This window comes from Scyliorhinus torazame, chromosome 4 (genome assembly GCF_047496885.1).
Source record: "Scyliorhinus torazame isolate Kashiwa2021f chromosome 4, sScyTor2.1, whole genome shotgun sequence".
In the NCBI taxonomy this organism is placed as follows: Eukaryota; Metazoa; Chordata; class Chondrichthyes; order Carcharhiniformes; family Scyliorhinidae; genus Scyliorhinus; species Scyliorhinus torazame.
Window position 1 is genome coordinate 165,257,294 of NC_092710.1, and position 19,056 is coordinate 165,276,349.

General features: G+C 45.8%; 1 protein-coding gene across 1 annotated transcript in view; it reads right to left on the bottom strand.

The window, feature by feature from the left end:
• Positions 1-19,056, bottom strand: part of LOC140410575 (meprin A subunit alpha-like) — a 42,427-nt gene that overhangs the window by 8,823 nt on the left and 14,548 nt on the right. Inside the window, exons 10-12 of the mRNA XM_072498842.1 lie at positions 15,187-15,402; positions 12,430-12,891; positions 4,722-4,895 (exon numbers count right to left, since the gene is read on the bottom strand). Of these exons, the coding sequence (XP_072354943.1) occupies positions 4,722-4,895; positions 12,430-12,891; positions 15,187-15,402 (852 nt within the window). The remainder of the gene's footprint in view (positions 1-4,721; positions 4,896-12,429; positions 12,892-15,186; positions 15,403-19,056) is intronic.

The window sequence follows — 19,056 nt, forward strand, 5'->3', positions numbered from 1 at the left end:
AACAGCCAGTGGGAGATAGAGGAGCAGATAGGTAAACAGATTTTGGAAAGGAATAAAAGCAACAGGGTTGTTGTGATGGGAGACTTTAACTTCCCCAATATTGACGGACTCACTTAGTGCTAGGGACTTAGATGGGGCAGAGTTTGTAAGGAGCATCCAGGAGGGCTTCTTAAAACAATATGTAGATAGTCCAACGAGGGACGGGGCTATACTGGACCTGGTATTGGGGAATGAACCTGGCTAGGTGGTAGAAGTTTCAGTAGGGGAGCATTTCGAGAAGAGTGACCGCAATTCAGTAAGTTTTAAAGTGCTGGTGGACAAGGATCAGAGTGGTCCTAGGGTGAATGTGCTAAATTGGGGGAAGGCTAATTATAACAATATTGGGCAGGAACTGAAGAACCTAGATTGGGGGCGGATGTTTGAGGGTAAATCAACATCTGACATGTGGGAGGCTTTCACATGTCAATTGACAGGAATTCAGGACCGGCATGTTCCTGTGCAGAAGAAGGATAAATATGGCAAATTTCGGGAACCTTGGATAACGAGAGATATTGTAGGCCTCGTCAAAAAGAAAAAGGAAGCATTTTTCAGGGCTAGAAGGCTGGGAACAGATGAAGCCTGTGTGGAATATAAGAGAAGTAGGAAGGAACTTAAGCAAGGAGTCAGGAGGGCTAAAAGGGGTCACGAAAAGTCATTGGCAAATAGGGTTAAGGAAAATCCCAAGGCTTTTTACATGTACATAAAAAGCAAGAGGGTAGCCAGGGAAAGGGTTGGCCCACTGAAGGACAGGCGAGGGAATCTATGTGTGGAGCCAGAGGAAATGGACGAGGTACTAAATGAATACTTTGCATCAGTATTCACCAAAGAGAAGGAAATGGTGGATGTTGAGTCTGGAGAAGGGTGTGTAGATAGCCTGGGTCACATTGAGATCCAAAAGGATGAGGTGTTGGGCGTCTTGAAAAATATTAAGGTAGGTAAGTCCCCAGGGCCTGATGGGATCTACCCCAGAATACTGAAAGAGGCTAGAGAGGAAATTGCTGGGGCCTTGACAGAAATCTTTGGATCCTCACTGTCTTCAGGTGATGTCCCGGAGGACTGGAGAATAGCCAATGTTGTTCCTTTGTTTAAGAAGGGTAGCAAGGATAATCCAGGGAACTACAGGCCGGTGAGCCTTACGTCAGTGGTTGGGAAATTACTGGAGAGAATTCTTCGAGACAGGATCTACTTTCATTTGGAAGCAAATGGATGTATTAGCGAGAGGCAGCACGGTTTTGTGAAGGGGAGGTTGTGTCTCACTAACTTGATAGAGTTTTTCGAGGAGGTCACAAAGATGATTGATGCAGGTAGGGCAGTGGATATTGTCTATGTGGACTTCAGTAAGGTCCTTGACAAGGTCCCTCATGGCAGACTGGTACAAAAGGTGAAGTCACACGGGATCAGGGGTGAGCTGGCAAGATGGATACAGAGCTGGCTAGGTCATGAAAGGCAGAGAGTAGCAATGGAAGGGTGCTTTTCTGATTGGAGGGCTGTGACTAGTGGTGTTCCGCAGGGATCAGTGCTGGGACCTTTGTTATTCGTAGTATATATAAATGATTTGGAGGAAAATGTAACTGGTCTGATTAGTAAGTTTGCAGACGACACAAAGGTCGGTGAAATTGCGGAAAGCGGTGAGGACTGTCAGAGTAAACAGTAGGATTTAGATTGTTTGGAGACTTGGGCGGATAGATGGCAGATAGAGTTTAATCCGGACAAGTCTGAGGTAATGCATTTTGGAAGGTCTGATACATGTAGGGAATATACAGTGAATATAGAACTCTCAAGAGTATTGACAGTCAGAGAGATCTTGGTATACAGGTCCACAGGTCACTGAAAGGGGCAACACAGATGGAGAAGGTAGTCAAGAAGGCATACGGCATGCTTGCCTTCATTGGCCGGGGCATTGAGTATAAAAATTGGCAAGTCATGTTGCAGCTGTACATATCCTTAGTTAGGCCACACTTGGAGTATAGTGGTCAATTCTGGTCGCCACACTATCAGAAGGATGTGGAGGCTTTAGAGAGGTGCAGAAGAGATTTACCAGGATATTGCCTGGTATGGAGTGCATTAGCTCTGAGGAGAGATTGAATAAACTCGGTTTGTTCTCACTGGAACAACGGAGGTTGAGGGGCGATCTGATAGAGGTCTACAAAATTATGAGGGGCATAGACAGAGTGGATAGTCAGAGGCGTTTTCCCAGGGTAGAGGGGTGATGCGGCCATCAATTCACACGAGACGATTAGTAGAAGTGAACAGTGGTTTTAATAAGCTAGATCTATGCCTGCCTGCGAATGCAGTGACTTATACAGTGAATGGTAGAACCCTCAAGAGTATTGAAAGTCAAAGAGATCTAGGAGTACAGGTCCACAGGTCCTTGAAAGGGGCAACACAGGTGGAGAAGGTAGTCAAGAAGGCATACGGCATGCTTGCCTTCATTGGCCGGGGCATTGAGTATAAGAATTGGCAAGTCATGTTGCAGCTGTATAGAACCTTAGTTAGGCCACACTTGGAGTATAGTGTTCAATTCTGGTTGCCACACTACCAGAAGGATGTGGAGGTTTTAGAGAGGGAGCAGAAGAGATTTACCAGAATGTTGCCTGGTATGGAGGGCATTAGCTATGAGGAGCGGTTGAATAAACTCGGTTTGTTCTCACTGGAACGAAGGAGGTTGAGGGGAGACCTGATAGAGGTCTACAAAATTATGAGGGGCATAGACAGAGTGGATAGTCAGAGGCTTTTCCCCAGGGTAGAGGGGTCAATTACTAGGGGGCATAGGTTTAAGGTGAGAGGGGCAAGGTTTAGAGTAGATGTATGAGGCAAGTTTTTTACGCAGAGGGTAGTGGGTGCCTGGAACTCGCTACCGGAGGAGGTGGTGGAAGCAGGGACGATAGTGACATTTAAGGGGCATCTTGACAAATACATGAATAGGATGGGAATAGAGGGATACGGACCCAGGAAGTGTAGAAGATTGTAGTTTAGTCGGGCAGCATGGTCGGCACGGGCTTGGAGGGCCGAAGGGCCTGTTCCTGTGCTGTACATTTCTTTGTTCTTTGTTCTTTGTTCTTTGTTCTTTGCTCTGTACTGAGTGCCGCCTACAGGCTGCAGATCTATATACCACCCCTGAGGGGGCGGAGCCGCAGGCAGAGCCCACAAGGGCATCAACATAATACAATAATATACAGTGGTAAATTGTAGCAGCAATACATTCACAACAAGGGATCAATTACTAGGGGGCATAGGTTTAAGGTGCGAGGGGCAAGGTTTAGAGTAGATGTACGAGGCAAGTTCTTTACACAAAGGGTAGTGGGTGCTTGGAACTCGCTGCCGGAGGAGGTGGTGGAAGCAGGGACGATAGTGACATTTAAGTGGCATCTTGACAAATACATGAATAGGATGGGAATAGAGGGATACGGACCCCGGAAGTGCAGAAGATTTTAGTTTAGTCGGGCAGCATGGTCGGCACAGGCTTAGAGGTCCGAAGGGCCTGTTCCTGTGCTGTACTTTTCTTTGTTCTTTGTTCTCCCCGAAATTTACGCAGTGAATTAGATATGAAGAAATCTGAAGTGAGCTTCGGAAAGAGGTGTTGGGCTCTCTCCAAGAGTTCACCTCTTGCCACTTCAGCAACTTAGTAGCTGCATCAGAGTTGTAGACAGCACAAAGCAAAAACAAACTTTTCCGAAGCAGTCTCCAACAGAACCTCATCCTGAAATAAGACAGCTGTTTCGCTCTTAACATCTTTTAAAATTTAAAGGGCAATGCACAAAGCTCTATATTCCTTGGTCAGAGATTCTAAACATAACACTTAGTAGGTGTGTTTGATAAAGCAACATATTACCATAACATGCCATTTTTGGAGGTCAACTTTTAATCCATATATTTGCTTCATTGCATCGTGAAAGGGACTGCTGATATTCAACAGAACTATGTCACATTATTGTACATTTCATTTTAATACTACAAATAGTGAGTAAATTTTGCGATGGCTTGGTCATCAGGACAGCCAGATCAGAGGATTGAGTGTAGATTGCAGCACTCCCAATTTGCATTGTTTCAGATTTTCCACTCATTGGTTTGAATGAAGCAATTCTCCAGTCCATACCTCCATCCCTGTTAGATGGGTGCATCCAAAAATAGAGCTCCTACATTCGTTCTCTTTTTAGCTATCACTCAGATCATCACATTATTTGAAAGCATTTTACTGGTTTCATATTTGTCTGATTTCACTGCAAGAGTTTTATAGCAGAACAATTGTCACTCAGTGTTAATACTGAAGAAGATACAGGAAGAATCATAGAATTTACAGGGCAGTAGGAGGCCATTTGGCCCATCGAGTCTACATCGGACCTAACCTAAGCACCCTACCGAAGTCGACACCTCCACCCTATCCCATAACCCAGTAACCCCATCTTAACTTTTTTTTTTGTTGGGCAATAAGAGGCAATTTAGCTTGGCCAATCCACCTAACCTGCACATCTTTAGACTGTGGGAGGAATCTGGAGAACCCGGAGGAAACCCACGCAGACACGGGGAGAACTCTGCACAGACAGTCAGCCAAGCTGGGAATCGAATCTGGGACCCTGGAGCTGTGAAGTGACAGGCAGAAAAAACAGCATTTCTAAAGAAGGTTATGAACTCAAGAAAAATTAACAATCAGCAAGAAAATAAGGGAAGAAATGTTACTTTACCGTCAAACTCAGTGAAAATAATGAGGTCGCCATTTTTTAAGAAACTTCTGCGTTGAAGCTGCATGTGTGATATGAACGCTGACCAACCAAAGGAATTACTCCGGTTGCAATCACAAGTTGAATCATATGTTCCGGTAAGCGTAGGCTTGTCCCAAAAGAAGGTATCATTTCTGTCTGTAATTAAATTCACACAGCTGAGTCATATCAATGATTTTCATACCACCTTATACATTATGGGCTGGATTCTCCAGTCTGAAGACTAAGTGCTGACGCCGTCGTGGGAACAGTGGCGTTTTACGCCTGAAAAAACGGCGCAAAAGCTGCACCGACCCTCCGTCTGATGGGGGCCTAGCAGGCACGTAGCGTAAAGCCTCCGGTTTTACCTGCAGATACGGGAGGAAAATTGCCGGGTCAGAGGCTGTGAATGTGCACAGCGGCGGCCTGCATCTTCCGCACGGTGCAACATGGTGCCGGCCGGGCGCGGACCCAGCCTGCCAAAAACTACCCCCCTGTAATCAGCCTCGCCATCCCCAGAACACCCACCACCAGAGCTCCCAGCCCTCGCCAAAGCCCCCCCGCCCGCGGAACGGCACCCCCCCCCCCCCCCCGACTGTAGTGGCGCTGGACTCAGTCCGCAGCCGCCATGCCAGGTTCACAAAAATAAAAAGGAAAGGATTTCACATCATCGGGAACTCGGCCCATCGGGGGTGGAGCATCAGGGGAGGGCCTCAGGTGACATCCGGAGGCCGCGTATGCCATTTTAGAGGGAGGAGCATTGCAAAAGCGGCGGCGCCACCGATTCCGGGGCAAACGGGGATTCTCCGGCTGATCGCCAAACGCGATTTTGCCGTCGGTGACCGGAGAATCCCATCCAAAAATTAAAAACAAATCTTGGTTCTTGAAATCTAAAATGCACAGTATCGGGCAAATTATTGGTGTGACAATAGTTCTGCACTATTCCAGAAAATGTGGAAATTAAATAACGCATTAGATTGAGGAAATGCTGGATTGTTTGAACCTTATGCAATTGTTGCTTATATAAAAGTGGAGAAGAAAGTGTACCCAGTGACCTAAAGATGGTCTTGCACTTTTAGTGATCTTTTCTTCACAACCCATTGAAGAGAAAATTGTAAGCCGAACTAACGAGGCTTTTCCTATAAAATAGCTATAAAACTGTCAGCATGGAACTATCATGCAGATAATATTTTATTCAATTCAACAGGGCACAATAACATATCACATTGTCACTGTGGGTGTGATTCTCTAGCCGCCTGCATCCGGCAACCGGAGAATTCCGCCCCAGGTCAATGGGTTTCTCCATTGTCCACGTGGAGTTCTTGAGGTGGGTGGGGCGTAAGAATCCAGCCCTGTGAAATGTTATTGTTAACTAATCAACAAAATAATCAGGGGTCACGGTCTGAGGATTCAGGGCAAACCAGGGTTTTCCACAGTTTGTTGTTTGATTGTTTGATGGGTGATATACAAGACATGCGGCCGGATTTTTCATTCCTGAGACTGTGTTGACATTGTGGCAGGATTTGTGAACTTCTATGACAGTAAACCTGGCGCCGCACCTGGACCAATTCACGACCATTGAGGGGCTAGCACCGGCTCCATGTGGAACATGATCGATTCCAATGGAAAACGGCATCAGATTCGCCAGGGTCAGGACTGGCACTCGAGAGGCTGATAAGCTGCACCCGCATAGATACACAGATACATGGAAGATAGGAAGCCTTTTGTCTCTTCGAGCTTACGCCGCCATTTATCAAGATCATGGCTGATCATCCAACTCAATAACCTAATCCTGCTTTCTCCCCATAACCTTTGATCCCATTCACCCCAAGTGCTAGATCTAGCTGCCTCTTGAATATATTCAATGTTTTAGCATCAACTACTTCCTGTGGTATTGAATTCCACAGGCTCACCACTCTTTGAGTGAAGAAATGTCTTCTCATCTCTGTCCGAAATGGTTTACCCTGAATCCTCTGGTTCTGGACACACCCACTGTCGGGAACATCGTCCCTGCATCCACCCTGCATGATCCTGTTAGAATTTTATAAGTCTCTATGAGTTCCCCTCTCATTCTTCTGAACTCCAGAGAGAACAATCCTAACCTAGCCAATCTCTCCTCATATGACAGTCTGGCCATCCCTGGAATCAGTCTGATAAACCTTCGCTGAACTCCCTCGACAGCAATAACATCGTTCCTCAGAAAAGAAGACCAAACCTGCGCACAATATTCTAGGTGTGGCCTCACCATGGCCCTGTATAATTGCAACAACACATCTCTGCTCCTGTACTCGAAACCCCTCGCAATGAAGGCCAACATACCATTAGCCTTCATTACCGCCTGTTGCACCTGCATGCTTACCTTCAGTGACTGGTGCGGAAGGACACCCAGGTCCCGATGCACACTCCCCTCTCCCAATTTACAACTGTTCAGGTAGTAATCCGTCTTCCTGGTTTTGCTTCCAAAGTGAATAACCTCACACTTATCCAAATTATACTGCATCTGCCATTGATTTGCCCGCTCGCCCAACCTGTCCAGATCAGGCTGTAGGATCTCTGCATCCTCGCCACAGTTCACCCTCCCACCCAACTTGGTATCATCTGCAAACTCTGAGATGTTACATTTTGTTCCCTCATCCAAATCATTAATATATATTGTGAATAGCTGGGGACCCAGCACCGACCCCTGTGGCCTGCCAATTTTGAAAAGGACCCATTAATTCCTACTCTTTGTTTCCTCTCTGCCAACCAGTTGTCTATCCACCTCAATACACTTCCCCCAATCTCATGCACTTTAATCTTACACAATAATCTCTTATGCGGGACTTTGTCAAACATTCTGAAAGTCCAAATATACCACATCGACTGGCTCCCCCTTGTCAACTGTACTAGTTATATCTTCAAAAAATTTCAACAGATTTGTCAAACATGATTTCCCCTTCATAAATCCATGTTGAATCTGACATGCTCCTGCGACTGCTTTCTAAATATTCCGCTATAAAGTCCTATTATCATATTATCACTCCAGTCCCCCCACACACTCATCCAAGCCAACAAGATGGCACTGGTTGCGCTGGAGCACGCCCAACCGCTGATGGGTCAGCTGGGGCCAGAGTGTACCTAGGTGGGTGGCCTCGGGGGGGGGGGGGGGGGGGCACCCACAGGACCTGTTGCGCTAAGTTCACAGTGGGCAGTCAGCGACATATGCAGCCACATGGCTGCCTGGCAGGCTGCGGCAATTGTGTTCCGTGCTCATCCACCCTGACCCCACAGGTCACCTCCTGGCCACCCCCCGCTACCCCCACCCCCGGCCCTGGAAGAAGCCCCCCGGCCAGCAGCATAACTGTCAGCACACTAAGGCGATGTTAGACACTTTCTGTATCCCCTTTCTCCCCCTCATCAGCCACAGCGCCCGCTCACGATTTTTGAAAACACGAGTGAACCTCGTCATCAGGAATTCCCCCCCCCCCAGTGGTGGCAGAGGACCGCAGAGGCCCTGGAGAATATCGGGTCAGGCCCGCTAATGATATGCCAACAGCGTTTACTGTGCATGCAGAGTGGAACGCATTGACACCACTGTCGAGGCACAGGAGAATTGCAATTAGGCGTGAACGTGGCACCAGCCACGATTTTGGTGTCAAAACCTATTCTCTGCCCAATCGCGTTCGGCATGGGCCGACAGAGAATCTCGCGCATGTTTTTTTCCTTATCAAACAGCCAATAAGCATTCATTTAGTGTCATATGGCTCTATGATCAGAAGAACTTTAGGCAACAAGAAAAGACCATTATGCTCCAAAAGGGTAACTAGCTGATCAACTTGGGAGTAAACATTAGACAATTCTGATGATCAAATAGGCAACAATGGGACACTTTTCTGTGTTTGCACTGCGTTTGAAGAATCTGGATGAAGAATTGTGGTCAGTTCACCTGTAATTTTTTGAATACTTGTGTCTGGCAGAAGACCTTCTCAAGAGCACAACCTTGAAACACACCTTTAAAAAGTCAAATGCTTGATGACTTTTTTGTAACATTACACACAATTGGCAAGATTGTTCTTGTTTCAGAATGTGATGAATGTATCACATGTTATGTTATGATTTCTGGGGATTCTCTGGAGAGTAGATAATTAGAGACAAAAGGGTGCAATTCTCCCCAAAAAACATCATTTTGGTGGTTGGGGGGTGGGGGGGGCTTTTTGGTGCAGACCTGGCTGCACCCACACTCAATCAATTTTGGGGGCCTTAGCGAATTTCTCCCTAGTCCACATTTGGAAATGTTTTATCAGTGGAGAGCTGAACATGCAGGTGAGATGGCTCCTCAAAGATTGATGCGCCATTTTGAAAGGGTGCCCTGCTCTCTAAGTGAGATCGAGGGTCCTCCTCACCTCCTCACCCATAGACAATATCACACCTGCAGAAATGGGTATCCTCCCCCCAAGTGAACAGACCCCGCTATGGGGTCGCTAAGGGCCTCCCATTTAATACCCTCCCCACTTCTTTCAGGACCCCCCCTTTCAGAATGCCACCAACCATTATGACCCCCCTCATACACCCCTTTATCCCCCCCTCATCCATCCTTCACCCTTTCTTTGCATGGGCATGGCCCCCCTCAGGCTCTGCCATTGGCAGTGCCAACTTGGTATCAGGGCACCATGGCACTGCTAGCCTAGCACCCAGGCAGTGGTCCTGGCACCCTGGAAGTGACAACCAGGCAAGTCCCCAACCACACGGGAGGCTCCAATGGCCTCTGAGACCCCTGGAGTGGCCATCACACCTGGAGATTAGTTCCAATCGGTGTCCAGTTGAGACCTCATCGGTGCGGCCGAGACTGTTGGGAGAAAGTGGCCTCAAATTGGCCATGCATATTTAAATGAGTCATTTAATATGTTTATCTGGTTAGCCCGGGGCCTGATCTAGATTGCATTGGGTGATTCACGCATGGGTTTGCGCCCAGCATGAAGCCCGATTTGGGCCTCTCCTGTGATACACCCGGTGTGCCATGATCAGCACCGGGTGCAATGCAGTGGAAAAATCGTGCCCATTGTATTTAAGCTTAAGGAAGTAGATCATGGGATTTGAGTAGGATAAAGGTGATGTAATTAATGGGAGGAACCAAGTCTGTAGCAGGCAGTTTTCATTTAGTTTCTGGAGCCTGTGAACTAAACAGCAGCTTTTGCAGAAGACTGTCAGATTCAGCATTAATCTGACCAACAGGGATCTGCTCGTTGTTTTCTGAAAGGATCTCTCTCTCTTCAAGCAGTCGGACAAAATAACTTTTATCCAGAGGCCGGCAGTAATCCTGTGTTTGCTAACTTTATTTAGAAGTGTTTTTTGACCTGTGATGGGTTTTGCTTTATTGGCGATAGAGAAGGTAAAACAAAGGACAAAGAACAATACAGCATAGGAACAGGCCCTTTGGCCCTCCAGGCATGTACCGGTCACGGTACCACCCTTGGCCAAAACCCTCAGCACTCCCTAGTGCCGTAGCCCTCTGTACCCATCTTATCCAGTTATTTGTCGAGACGCCTTTTGAACGCTGTTAATGTATCTGCTTCCACAACCTCCCCTGGCAATGCATTCCAAGCACTCAACACCCTCTGTGTAAAACATCTGCCTCGCACATCTTCTCTAAACTTTGCCCCACAGTCTTTAAACCTATGCCCCCTGGTGACTGACCCCTCCACCCTGGAAAAGAGTGCCTGTACATCCACTCTATCCATACTCATCATAATCTTGTTGACCTCATCCTGCGTCATTCCAATCAAAAAAGTCCAAGTCTATTCAGCCTCTCCACATAGCTAACACCCTCCAGACCAGACAACATCCTGGTAAACCTCCCCTACACCCTCTCCAAAGTCTCCACATCCTTCTGGTAGCGTGGCGACCAGAATTGTGTGCAATATTCCAAGTGTGGCTTGCCAAGATTCTATACAACTGTAGAATGACTTGTATACTCGATGTCCCGTCCAAGGAAGGCAACCATTCCATATGCTTTCTTGACTACCTTGTGCACTTGTTTTGCCACTTTCAAAGATCTGTGGTCCTGCACGCCCACATCTCTCAGACTTCCTATATTCCTAAGTGTTTTGCCATTTACGATATATTTCCCCTCTATGCTAGGCTTACCAAAGTGCATTAACTCACATTTGTCTGGATTAAATTCCATTTGCCATTTCTCTGCTCAAATCTCCAACTTATCTATGTCCTGCTGTATCCTCTGACAATCTTCACACTATCTCCCACTCCACCAACATCGATGTCATCCGCGAACTTACTAACCAGACCAGTTACATTTTCCTCCAAATTGTTTATGTATACTACAAACAATAGAGGCCCCAGCACAGATCCCTGTGGAACACTACTAGTCACAACCTTCCATTCAGAAAAACACCTTTGTACTGCTACCCTTTGCCTTCTGTGACCGAGCCAGTTCTGTATCCATCTTGCCACCTTACCTTTGATCCCGTGTGACCTAACCTGTTGTACCAGTCTGCCATGAGGCACCTTGTCAAAGGCTTTATTGAAGTCTATGCAAGCAACATTCACGTGGTCGGAGGTGAAGGCCTCCAGGTTGCAGGAGGCCACTTCTAGTGAGTTAGCAAGCTGCACAATTTCTGCAAGGTCGAGCGTACCCCCTTCCAATAGCCGCTGGCGAAAGTAAGTAGGCTTAATGCCCGTGACATAAGCGTTTCTGATTAGTAGTTCGGTGTGCTGGACTGCCAAAACTGCCTGGCAGTTACAGTTCCCACCGAGTATCCGTAGGGCCCGCAGGAAATCGCCCTGAGACTCCCCCGGGAGTTGCCGTCTCGTGGCCAGGAGGTGCCTGGCATACACTTGATTCACAGACTTGATGTGCTGCCATTGCTTCTGTGTAGGTGGGCATGTCCCGGATGGGGGGAAAAACTTGAGGGCTCACCCGTGAGTAGAGGACCTGGAGCTTCTGTGGGTCCGAGGGTTCTTCAGTGACTGCTCTGAGGTAGCCTTCAAAGCAGGCTAGCCAGTGCTCGAAGATGGACGTGACATCAGCTGCGTGAGGGTTCAGCTCCAGGCGATCAGGCTTGATTAAGATGTTCACCTTTTAAAAATCTTGTGCAATAAATTGATGTACCGTCAATTACCACGAGACGAGAATGGTGAAACAATCGAGGCTTTATTGCACAAGATGTTGTGCCTCCTGCAGCTGGAACCAGAATGGGAGCAGTGCAGGAGAGCATACACTTTTATACGTCGCCATCTGGGAGGAGCCAGCAGGCTGGGATTTACTGTGGTACCTGTAATACAGTGGCAGTACCGTAATACATGTAGTGTGTTACCAGTGGTGTTTACCACAAAACCATTGCCGATTATCATAAAAATTCATCTGGTTCACGAATGCCCTTTAAGGAAGGAAACCTGCCGTCCTCATCTGTTCTGGCCTCCATGTGACTCCAGACCCACAGAAATGTGGTTGAATCAGAAGGGCAATTGGGGTTGGGCAATACATGGCCAATTTACACCCCATTAGTAAATGAATGAAAAGAACATATGTAACACAAAATTAATTGGGCTCTTTGCCAGATATGAATCATATTAACCGAGAACAAGAATTGAGAGGTTATTACGCTCAGTGAGCCCATACGTTTCTAATGGAGTAACATTCCCACTCTACAGCATTGTACAGGAGTTCCTTTGGAAATATATAATTTCATTTTCTCACCTTCTATTACTTTACTCCCATTTGTAGTGAAGCTTCTACTGGATGACATTCTAAGTTTTACATCAGGATCTTGGTCCATTACTGTGACAAGGGCTTGCCTGTTCCCGGCTGGCCATTCGAGGACACCATCATTTTCACCACTGTACAGATGGAAAAAGATCCCCGTGTAGTTTTCATAACGAGAATGAGGATATAAAAGGAGGCCATAACCATAACCTTCTGGGCTATAAAACTGTGGACTTGTTAAAGTATCGTTACGTCCCATCTTTTGAAGAATATCAGTGAAGTTCTTTATTTGCCAGACACCATTAGGGCAGCGAGTTTCAGTAAAAGCAATATCATCCAGGAAAATGCCACCGGTAGAATTTGGGTGATCCCCAACTATACCTTGGAAGAGATAACGAAACTTGACCTTTGCATTAAAAGTCACATGTGCGATGTTCCATGAATGGGTGCCATCAGCTACAGAAAAGGAGAAAGTGCTGCTTAGTGCAAACATTTAGACATTTAAGTTTTGCTACAAGTTCAACAGGCTTCTGTAGACAGTCCTACTTACAGATTTAAAGTATAATTAAATTCATTGCAGACTTCCATGTTGTTCGCAGCTTTGAGTAAAGAAATCATTCATAGAGGACAATATGTGAATGAATTTGAACAGAGTAAATCAATTTTCATTCAGTTGTGGTTCTTGAATAATAAATAGAAAAATAATAGGCTATAATTTACATGCCTGCCTGATGCACACCCGCAGATGGGTGTGCTTCTGGTGGTGAGTGTGGGCATGTCAAATAGGATGGGTGCCCACTTCATCACTTTCCCACCCACCTCTGGGCTCACCACTATAATAGGCGGGAAGTGAATCAGCAGCCCGTCTGCCATATTTAAATAGGTAATTAAGGGACGATTAGGCTGCCCAGGCCACAAAACCATTGGTATGGGCAGTTGGGTGGGAGTGGGCACCAGAAATTATGAAATAATCTCTTCAAGATTGGGAATGGAGGTCAATATTCAGAGACTGCCCTTTCCGGACCAAGAGCAACGCCCCCAAGAAGCCCCCCCCCGCCCCCCCCCCCCCCCACTCCCACACACTCACACACACTTTATTTCTACTGCCAGCAGCATTATACCCAGTCCACTACCTTCTGCCCACTTCCTTGGCATGCCCAACCCCTTCCTGTTCGAGACCAAGACTTAGCTATCTCCAAAATCCAGGCGCCTCCTTTCTAATCCTCTTGTAGTTCCTGCATCGCCCACTATACACGCTTATGATGTCAGGATTGATGGAGCTCTGGCCAGTCAGATTGTCTGGTAGTTCCTGAGGGCAGGATCTCCTTCTCAGAGAGGTGTTGGAGTTCCATTTGGCCCTTGTTCAGCCCGCCTGCAGCACATTATGACGGGGGATAGGCAGACTCCATGCTTCTGGGATGGTGATGATCTGTCCACACCTTCTCTCTACCCCCCACCCCACCCCCCCACTATCCCCTCCCCCGCACCCCGCAATATTAAACCCAATGTTCCAATCAGTTTGTTTGAATCATACAATTGGTTTTATTGAAAGGTTGTGCCAAGCTGAAAGATCAACAACATACTCCCACCCCTTTCCAGATTATGTACCAGTTGTTTGAAATGTCTTTATTAGGGCAGCAAGTAGGTAACACACCCAGTGGGACTTTCAATTTTGATTACAAAGGATACTAATTTATTGTTTTTAGAATTCTCTGTAACCACAATCTTTCTACTACACATCTCCTCTTGAATAGCTTCCTGCTCCATGATGCCTTGGTCATATTCTATAGGTCAAAATTTAACAGGTTGGTACAATTTCATATCATGCCACCTGAAAAGTCGACGGGAATGTTGGCTACCAAGCAGCCTTTCAATTCTATGAGGAAGCATTAATTGGCTGGAGATGATTCTTCCACCCCTCAATCAAGGAGAAGTTCCACCTCAGAAAGCAGCCAGCTAATCTTACTGGCCTGGAATGGTGGCCACTGCTAGCACAACAAGCAGTCCCAAAAGTCTGGTGTCAGACTCAAGAGGACCAGGTAAGTCCAGGGATTCGCAACCAGGAGGGAAGGCCTGTCGGGTGGGTTCCTGATGGCGAGGCCAGGTGAGGAGGGAGGCCCTGGTGAGGTGTAGGGGGGTGGATCATGGGGAAGAGGACCAGTGAGAAAGGTGCACATCCCACCTCTCCTACACAAAGCCCGAGCAGGGTAACCTGCTGCATCTTCCCACTTTCCTGAACTCCCCCTGCCAATCTAAAAATTAAAACCAGGAGGGAAGCGACCTTTAAGTGTTGATTGATCAGCCAAGGGTCTCAATTAGAGGGAGAGTGGTTGTTCCACTTTTGACCTCACTTGCATCTCGTAACATTGCAGACAGGTTGGAGGCATCATAAGGGCACTGGCAAGGCCACCTGAGAACATTTTCTGGGCCTCCCAGCAACAAGCATGCTGGCAGAGGCCTATAAAATTCTCCTTTTCATCACAGGTATTGAGTACAATGTATCTGTTGGACATGATCCATATCTGCTGGACCTCCTCCATTATCTCTCCTAAGTTCCCTTTACTTGGTTGACTGATGCATTATGAAGGAGCAATAACATTTGGACTAAGGCATTATTCCACACACTGCAATTATAAAGTCTTAATTCTTTACACAGCAATACATGCGACCAACAGTTTCATGGTTTATAGGCCATAATTAACTGATGTTAAACTCTTAAAGTGATTTTTCACAAGTTTCAGAAGTCCATACCTTGAAAAGTCTCAACTTTAACTAGCTTGCGAATGGTTCCAGTTCCGTCATCCATTTTCATCCAAAGAACAAGTTTATCCATTTGGCTTCCTGTCATTTTATAAAAGAATTGAAGACACTGCTCTGTCCTTTTCGGATAAAGGATGCGGGATTCCAGAATGGCACTCTGACCAGTCTTTCCACCCATAGTTTCAAAATACATGAAGTATCCAGCATCTGAAATATGGAGGATTTGTTAGCAACAGAAGAAATTTGAAATTTTCTTGAACATTATATACCAAAATCTGATTTAGTGCTTTACAGATATGTAACAAATTAAGATGTAACATCAGCCATTGATAGGACTGGGTCACACCTAAGCCTTAACACAGCCATCAAAAAGAAACACACAAACAAATCAAGCTGTCAACACATAGCATCTGACAAAGAAGGTAACTGCCCTGCATATAATTTGAAAATTGTGCTGAACACGTCTTTGTCATTGGTTGCAATATAATAGGAGCCCAGCAAAAGATACCAAAAGATGGGATTTAAATTGATTGATTGATTGATATTTATTGTCACATGTACCAAAGTACAGTGAAAAGTATTTTTCTGCAGCCAAGGGAACGTACACAGTACATACACAGTAGACAAAAGAATAATCGACAGAGTACATTGGCATGGTTCATCAACAAATAGTGTTTGGTTACAGTGCGAAACAAGGGCCAAATAAGAGCAGCATGGTGCGTCGTGAATCGTGTTCTTACAGGGAACAGATCAGTCCAAAGGAGAGTCGTTGAGGAGTCTGGCAGATGTGGGGAAGAAGCGGTTCCTATGTATGGATGTGCGGGTCTTCAGATCTCTGTATCTTCTGCCTGATGGAAGGGTCTGGAAGAGGGCAAAGCCTGGGTGTGAGGGGTCTCTGACAATGCTGTCTGCCTGCCTTTCTGAGGCAGCAGGAGATGTATACATAATCAATGGGAGGATGGCAAGCATGTGTGATGCGTTGGGCTGAGTTCACCACACTCTGCAGTTTCTTGCGATCTTGGGCAGAGCAGTTGCCATACCAAGCTGTAATGCAGCAGAATAGGATGCTCTTTATGGCACATCTGTAGAGGTTTGCGAGAGTCGATGCCGAATTTCTTTAGCTAAATGTAGAATATAATATGGCAGCAACTACTTGACACTTGTGGCTTGGCTACTTGCGGTGGGATCTTTGTCCCAGGGGGTTGAGGGTGGGGGGGAGGGGGGCGCAGGATGGAATCAGGCCTTCTGCCTCTGGGTTCAGGTAGGTGATGGCCACAGGAGCTGCTGCGTCCCACAGCAGTCTGTTTAAAAGATCCAGCTCGGTTCTCTGAGACTTTGTCCAGGTGATTTGTTAAATATTAGGACCCTTAACTCTCACCAATCACATCTCCTCACCACTTTCCCATGCGAGATCCATGCCAACTCGTACCAACCTATGTACCCCACCAACCAGCATGGCTCCCTTTCGCCTCTACGCCAACATAACGTCAACTCATGAAAACCTATGGGACAGACCTCAGGAACCATGCTAAGATGAATTCAAATAAAGTTCTAAATATGTATTTCAAACTTCACAAAGAAAATAAACACTCCAACTTGTGGAAGCCCATTCAAAACATGTCAGTCCTCTCAAATATTTAACAGTTGTATTCTTAACCCCATATGCAAGCTATCTAATTCTTTAATAACCATTATGAGCTGGCAATCAGCGATGAACTGTGGACCCCTCACTGAGATAATGATAGGTTGTGGAAATAAACCAAGCATTTATAGCAATGCAGTGATCGCCCTTGGGATAATCACAGATAATCTAACTGCTAGAACATTTTAAAACTCTCATTGGTGCAGGTAGGCTATTTTTTAAAGGATTGTGGATTTAAATAACTTAACAGCTAGAGAATTCTACAGACTTTATCCATCCTTCATGTGCATTTATGACGACTCTAAAAGGTCAGAACCCTACACTGTTGTCTAAGTGTCTTGCTCCAGCAAACATGGGGTCTGTTTGGATTCATATGACTCTGTCCAGTTTGGTTTCCCTCATGTATCGCTTTCTTTTTTCCAGAAGTGAAAATAGGATCTGGTGGATCCAGGATCTACCCAGCATTTTGGATTCTCTGCGGAGGCTCCATGATTTCATGAGAATCCAGGTCAATGTCCTCAGCCAATCCAACCATGTGTAACACAATGATCCTCCATTAGACAGAGGGAACAAACATTTGCAGGTGTATATGAAATAGAATAGGCATCATCGAAGGTTCAGGTGATGTGGGAGTTTAAAGAGAGCTGGGTAAGTGTTTGCGGATATCTACTCTAGGAGGAAAAAGGTAGGGAATATGTGCAAGAAAGAATGGGATGGTAAAATTGCTGTTGTTACTCTGGGATGACGTCAAAATTTGGGCAGAGGAATGCTGTACTTTCTTTCAGGGTTTGAGTGTTATGCCACGTTATAAAAGATGGGAAAGTAAAAAACGGTGAACGGTGTGACTACTGCATGTAAGTAATTCTTTCATGTACTTGCTGCTGTTTAAGCATAGTGGTTAGCACTATGGCTTCACAGCGCCAGATCCCAGGTTCAATTCCTGCCTTTGGTCACTGTCTATGTGAAGTCTGCATGTTCTCCCCGTGTCTGCGTGGGTTTGCTCCGGGTGCTCTGGTTTCCTCCCACAAGTCCCAAAAGACGTGCTTTTAGGTAATTTGGACATTCTGAATTCACCCTCCATGTACCCGAACAGGTGCCGGAATGTAGCGACTAGGGGCTTTTCACAGTAGCTTCATTGCAGTGTTAATGTAAGGCTACTTGTGACAATAAAGATTATTATTATTAGTGTATTAATTGCCTTTTTACTTAACACCCTGATGATCTTGTGCTATAATCCTATACTTGACATGGAAAATTGTGCTTGTTGGATCCATTTTGTCCATTTCTGCAAGTTGTACCAATCTGACTGTAACTATGGTCTGTATGTTCACAGTACTGTGGACTAAAGCAACTTACGCTCGCCTTGTTTTTACTGTGTCCAGCGATAAAAAGTTGTGCAGCGCGGTAGCACAGTGGTTAGCACTGTTGCTTCATGGCGCCAGGATCCTAGGTTCGATTCTGACTTGGCTCACTATCTGTGCCGACTCTGCACGGTCTCCCTGTATCTGCGTGGGTTTCCTCCGGCTGCTCCGGTTTCCTCCCACAAGTCTCAAAAGACGCGTTGTTAGGTAATTTGGATATTCTGAATTCTCCTTCCGTGTACCTGAACAGGTGTACAGAATGTGACGACTAGGGGTTTTTCACAGTAACTTCATTGCAGTGTTAGTGTAAGCCTACTTGTGACAATAAGGATTATTATTAAGAAACACAAGGTGCCATAGATTTGAGAGCTGCTGCAGTTTGAAGTGGTCATAATGAATATCAGAAATAAAAGGACAGAGGAAGATGGACAGCAGTGTGAGCTGAGACCGAGAGCACTTCCCAAACCTGAACAAAAGTGAGTCCAAAGTAACGTCTTTGAGTCCATAAAACTTATCATCGTTGAGCAAAGTCTTTTAATGAGCAAACTAAGCATTTTAATTCCACTGCTCATTGGATGCACTGAGATAGCATGTGATAATATTTTAAGTTTTTAGAATATATATTGTTCCACAAAACAATTCTCAAGTCCTTTTAACTAGCACCTTGTAATTTGAACTTGGACAAGATAAGACAACAATAAATGAGTTATCTGCATCTGGCATCCATGTCCAAAGATCAGATATCATTAGATGTCATCCAAGAAAACTGATGTCGTTCTATTATTTTTAAACAACATTCACCTTGAATCAACATGACATTTAACAACATTTAAATCTCACCCTTGTGAAAACTTATAA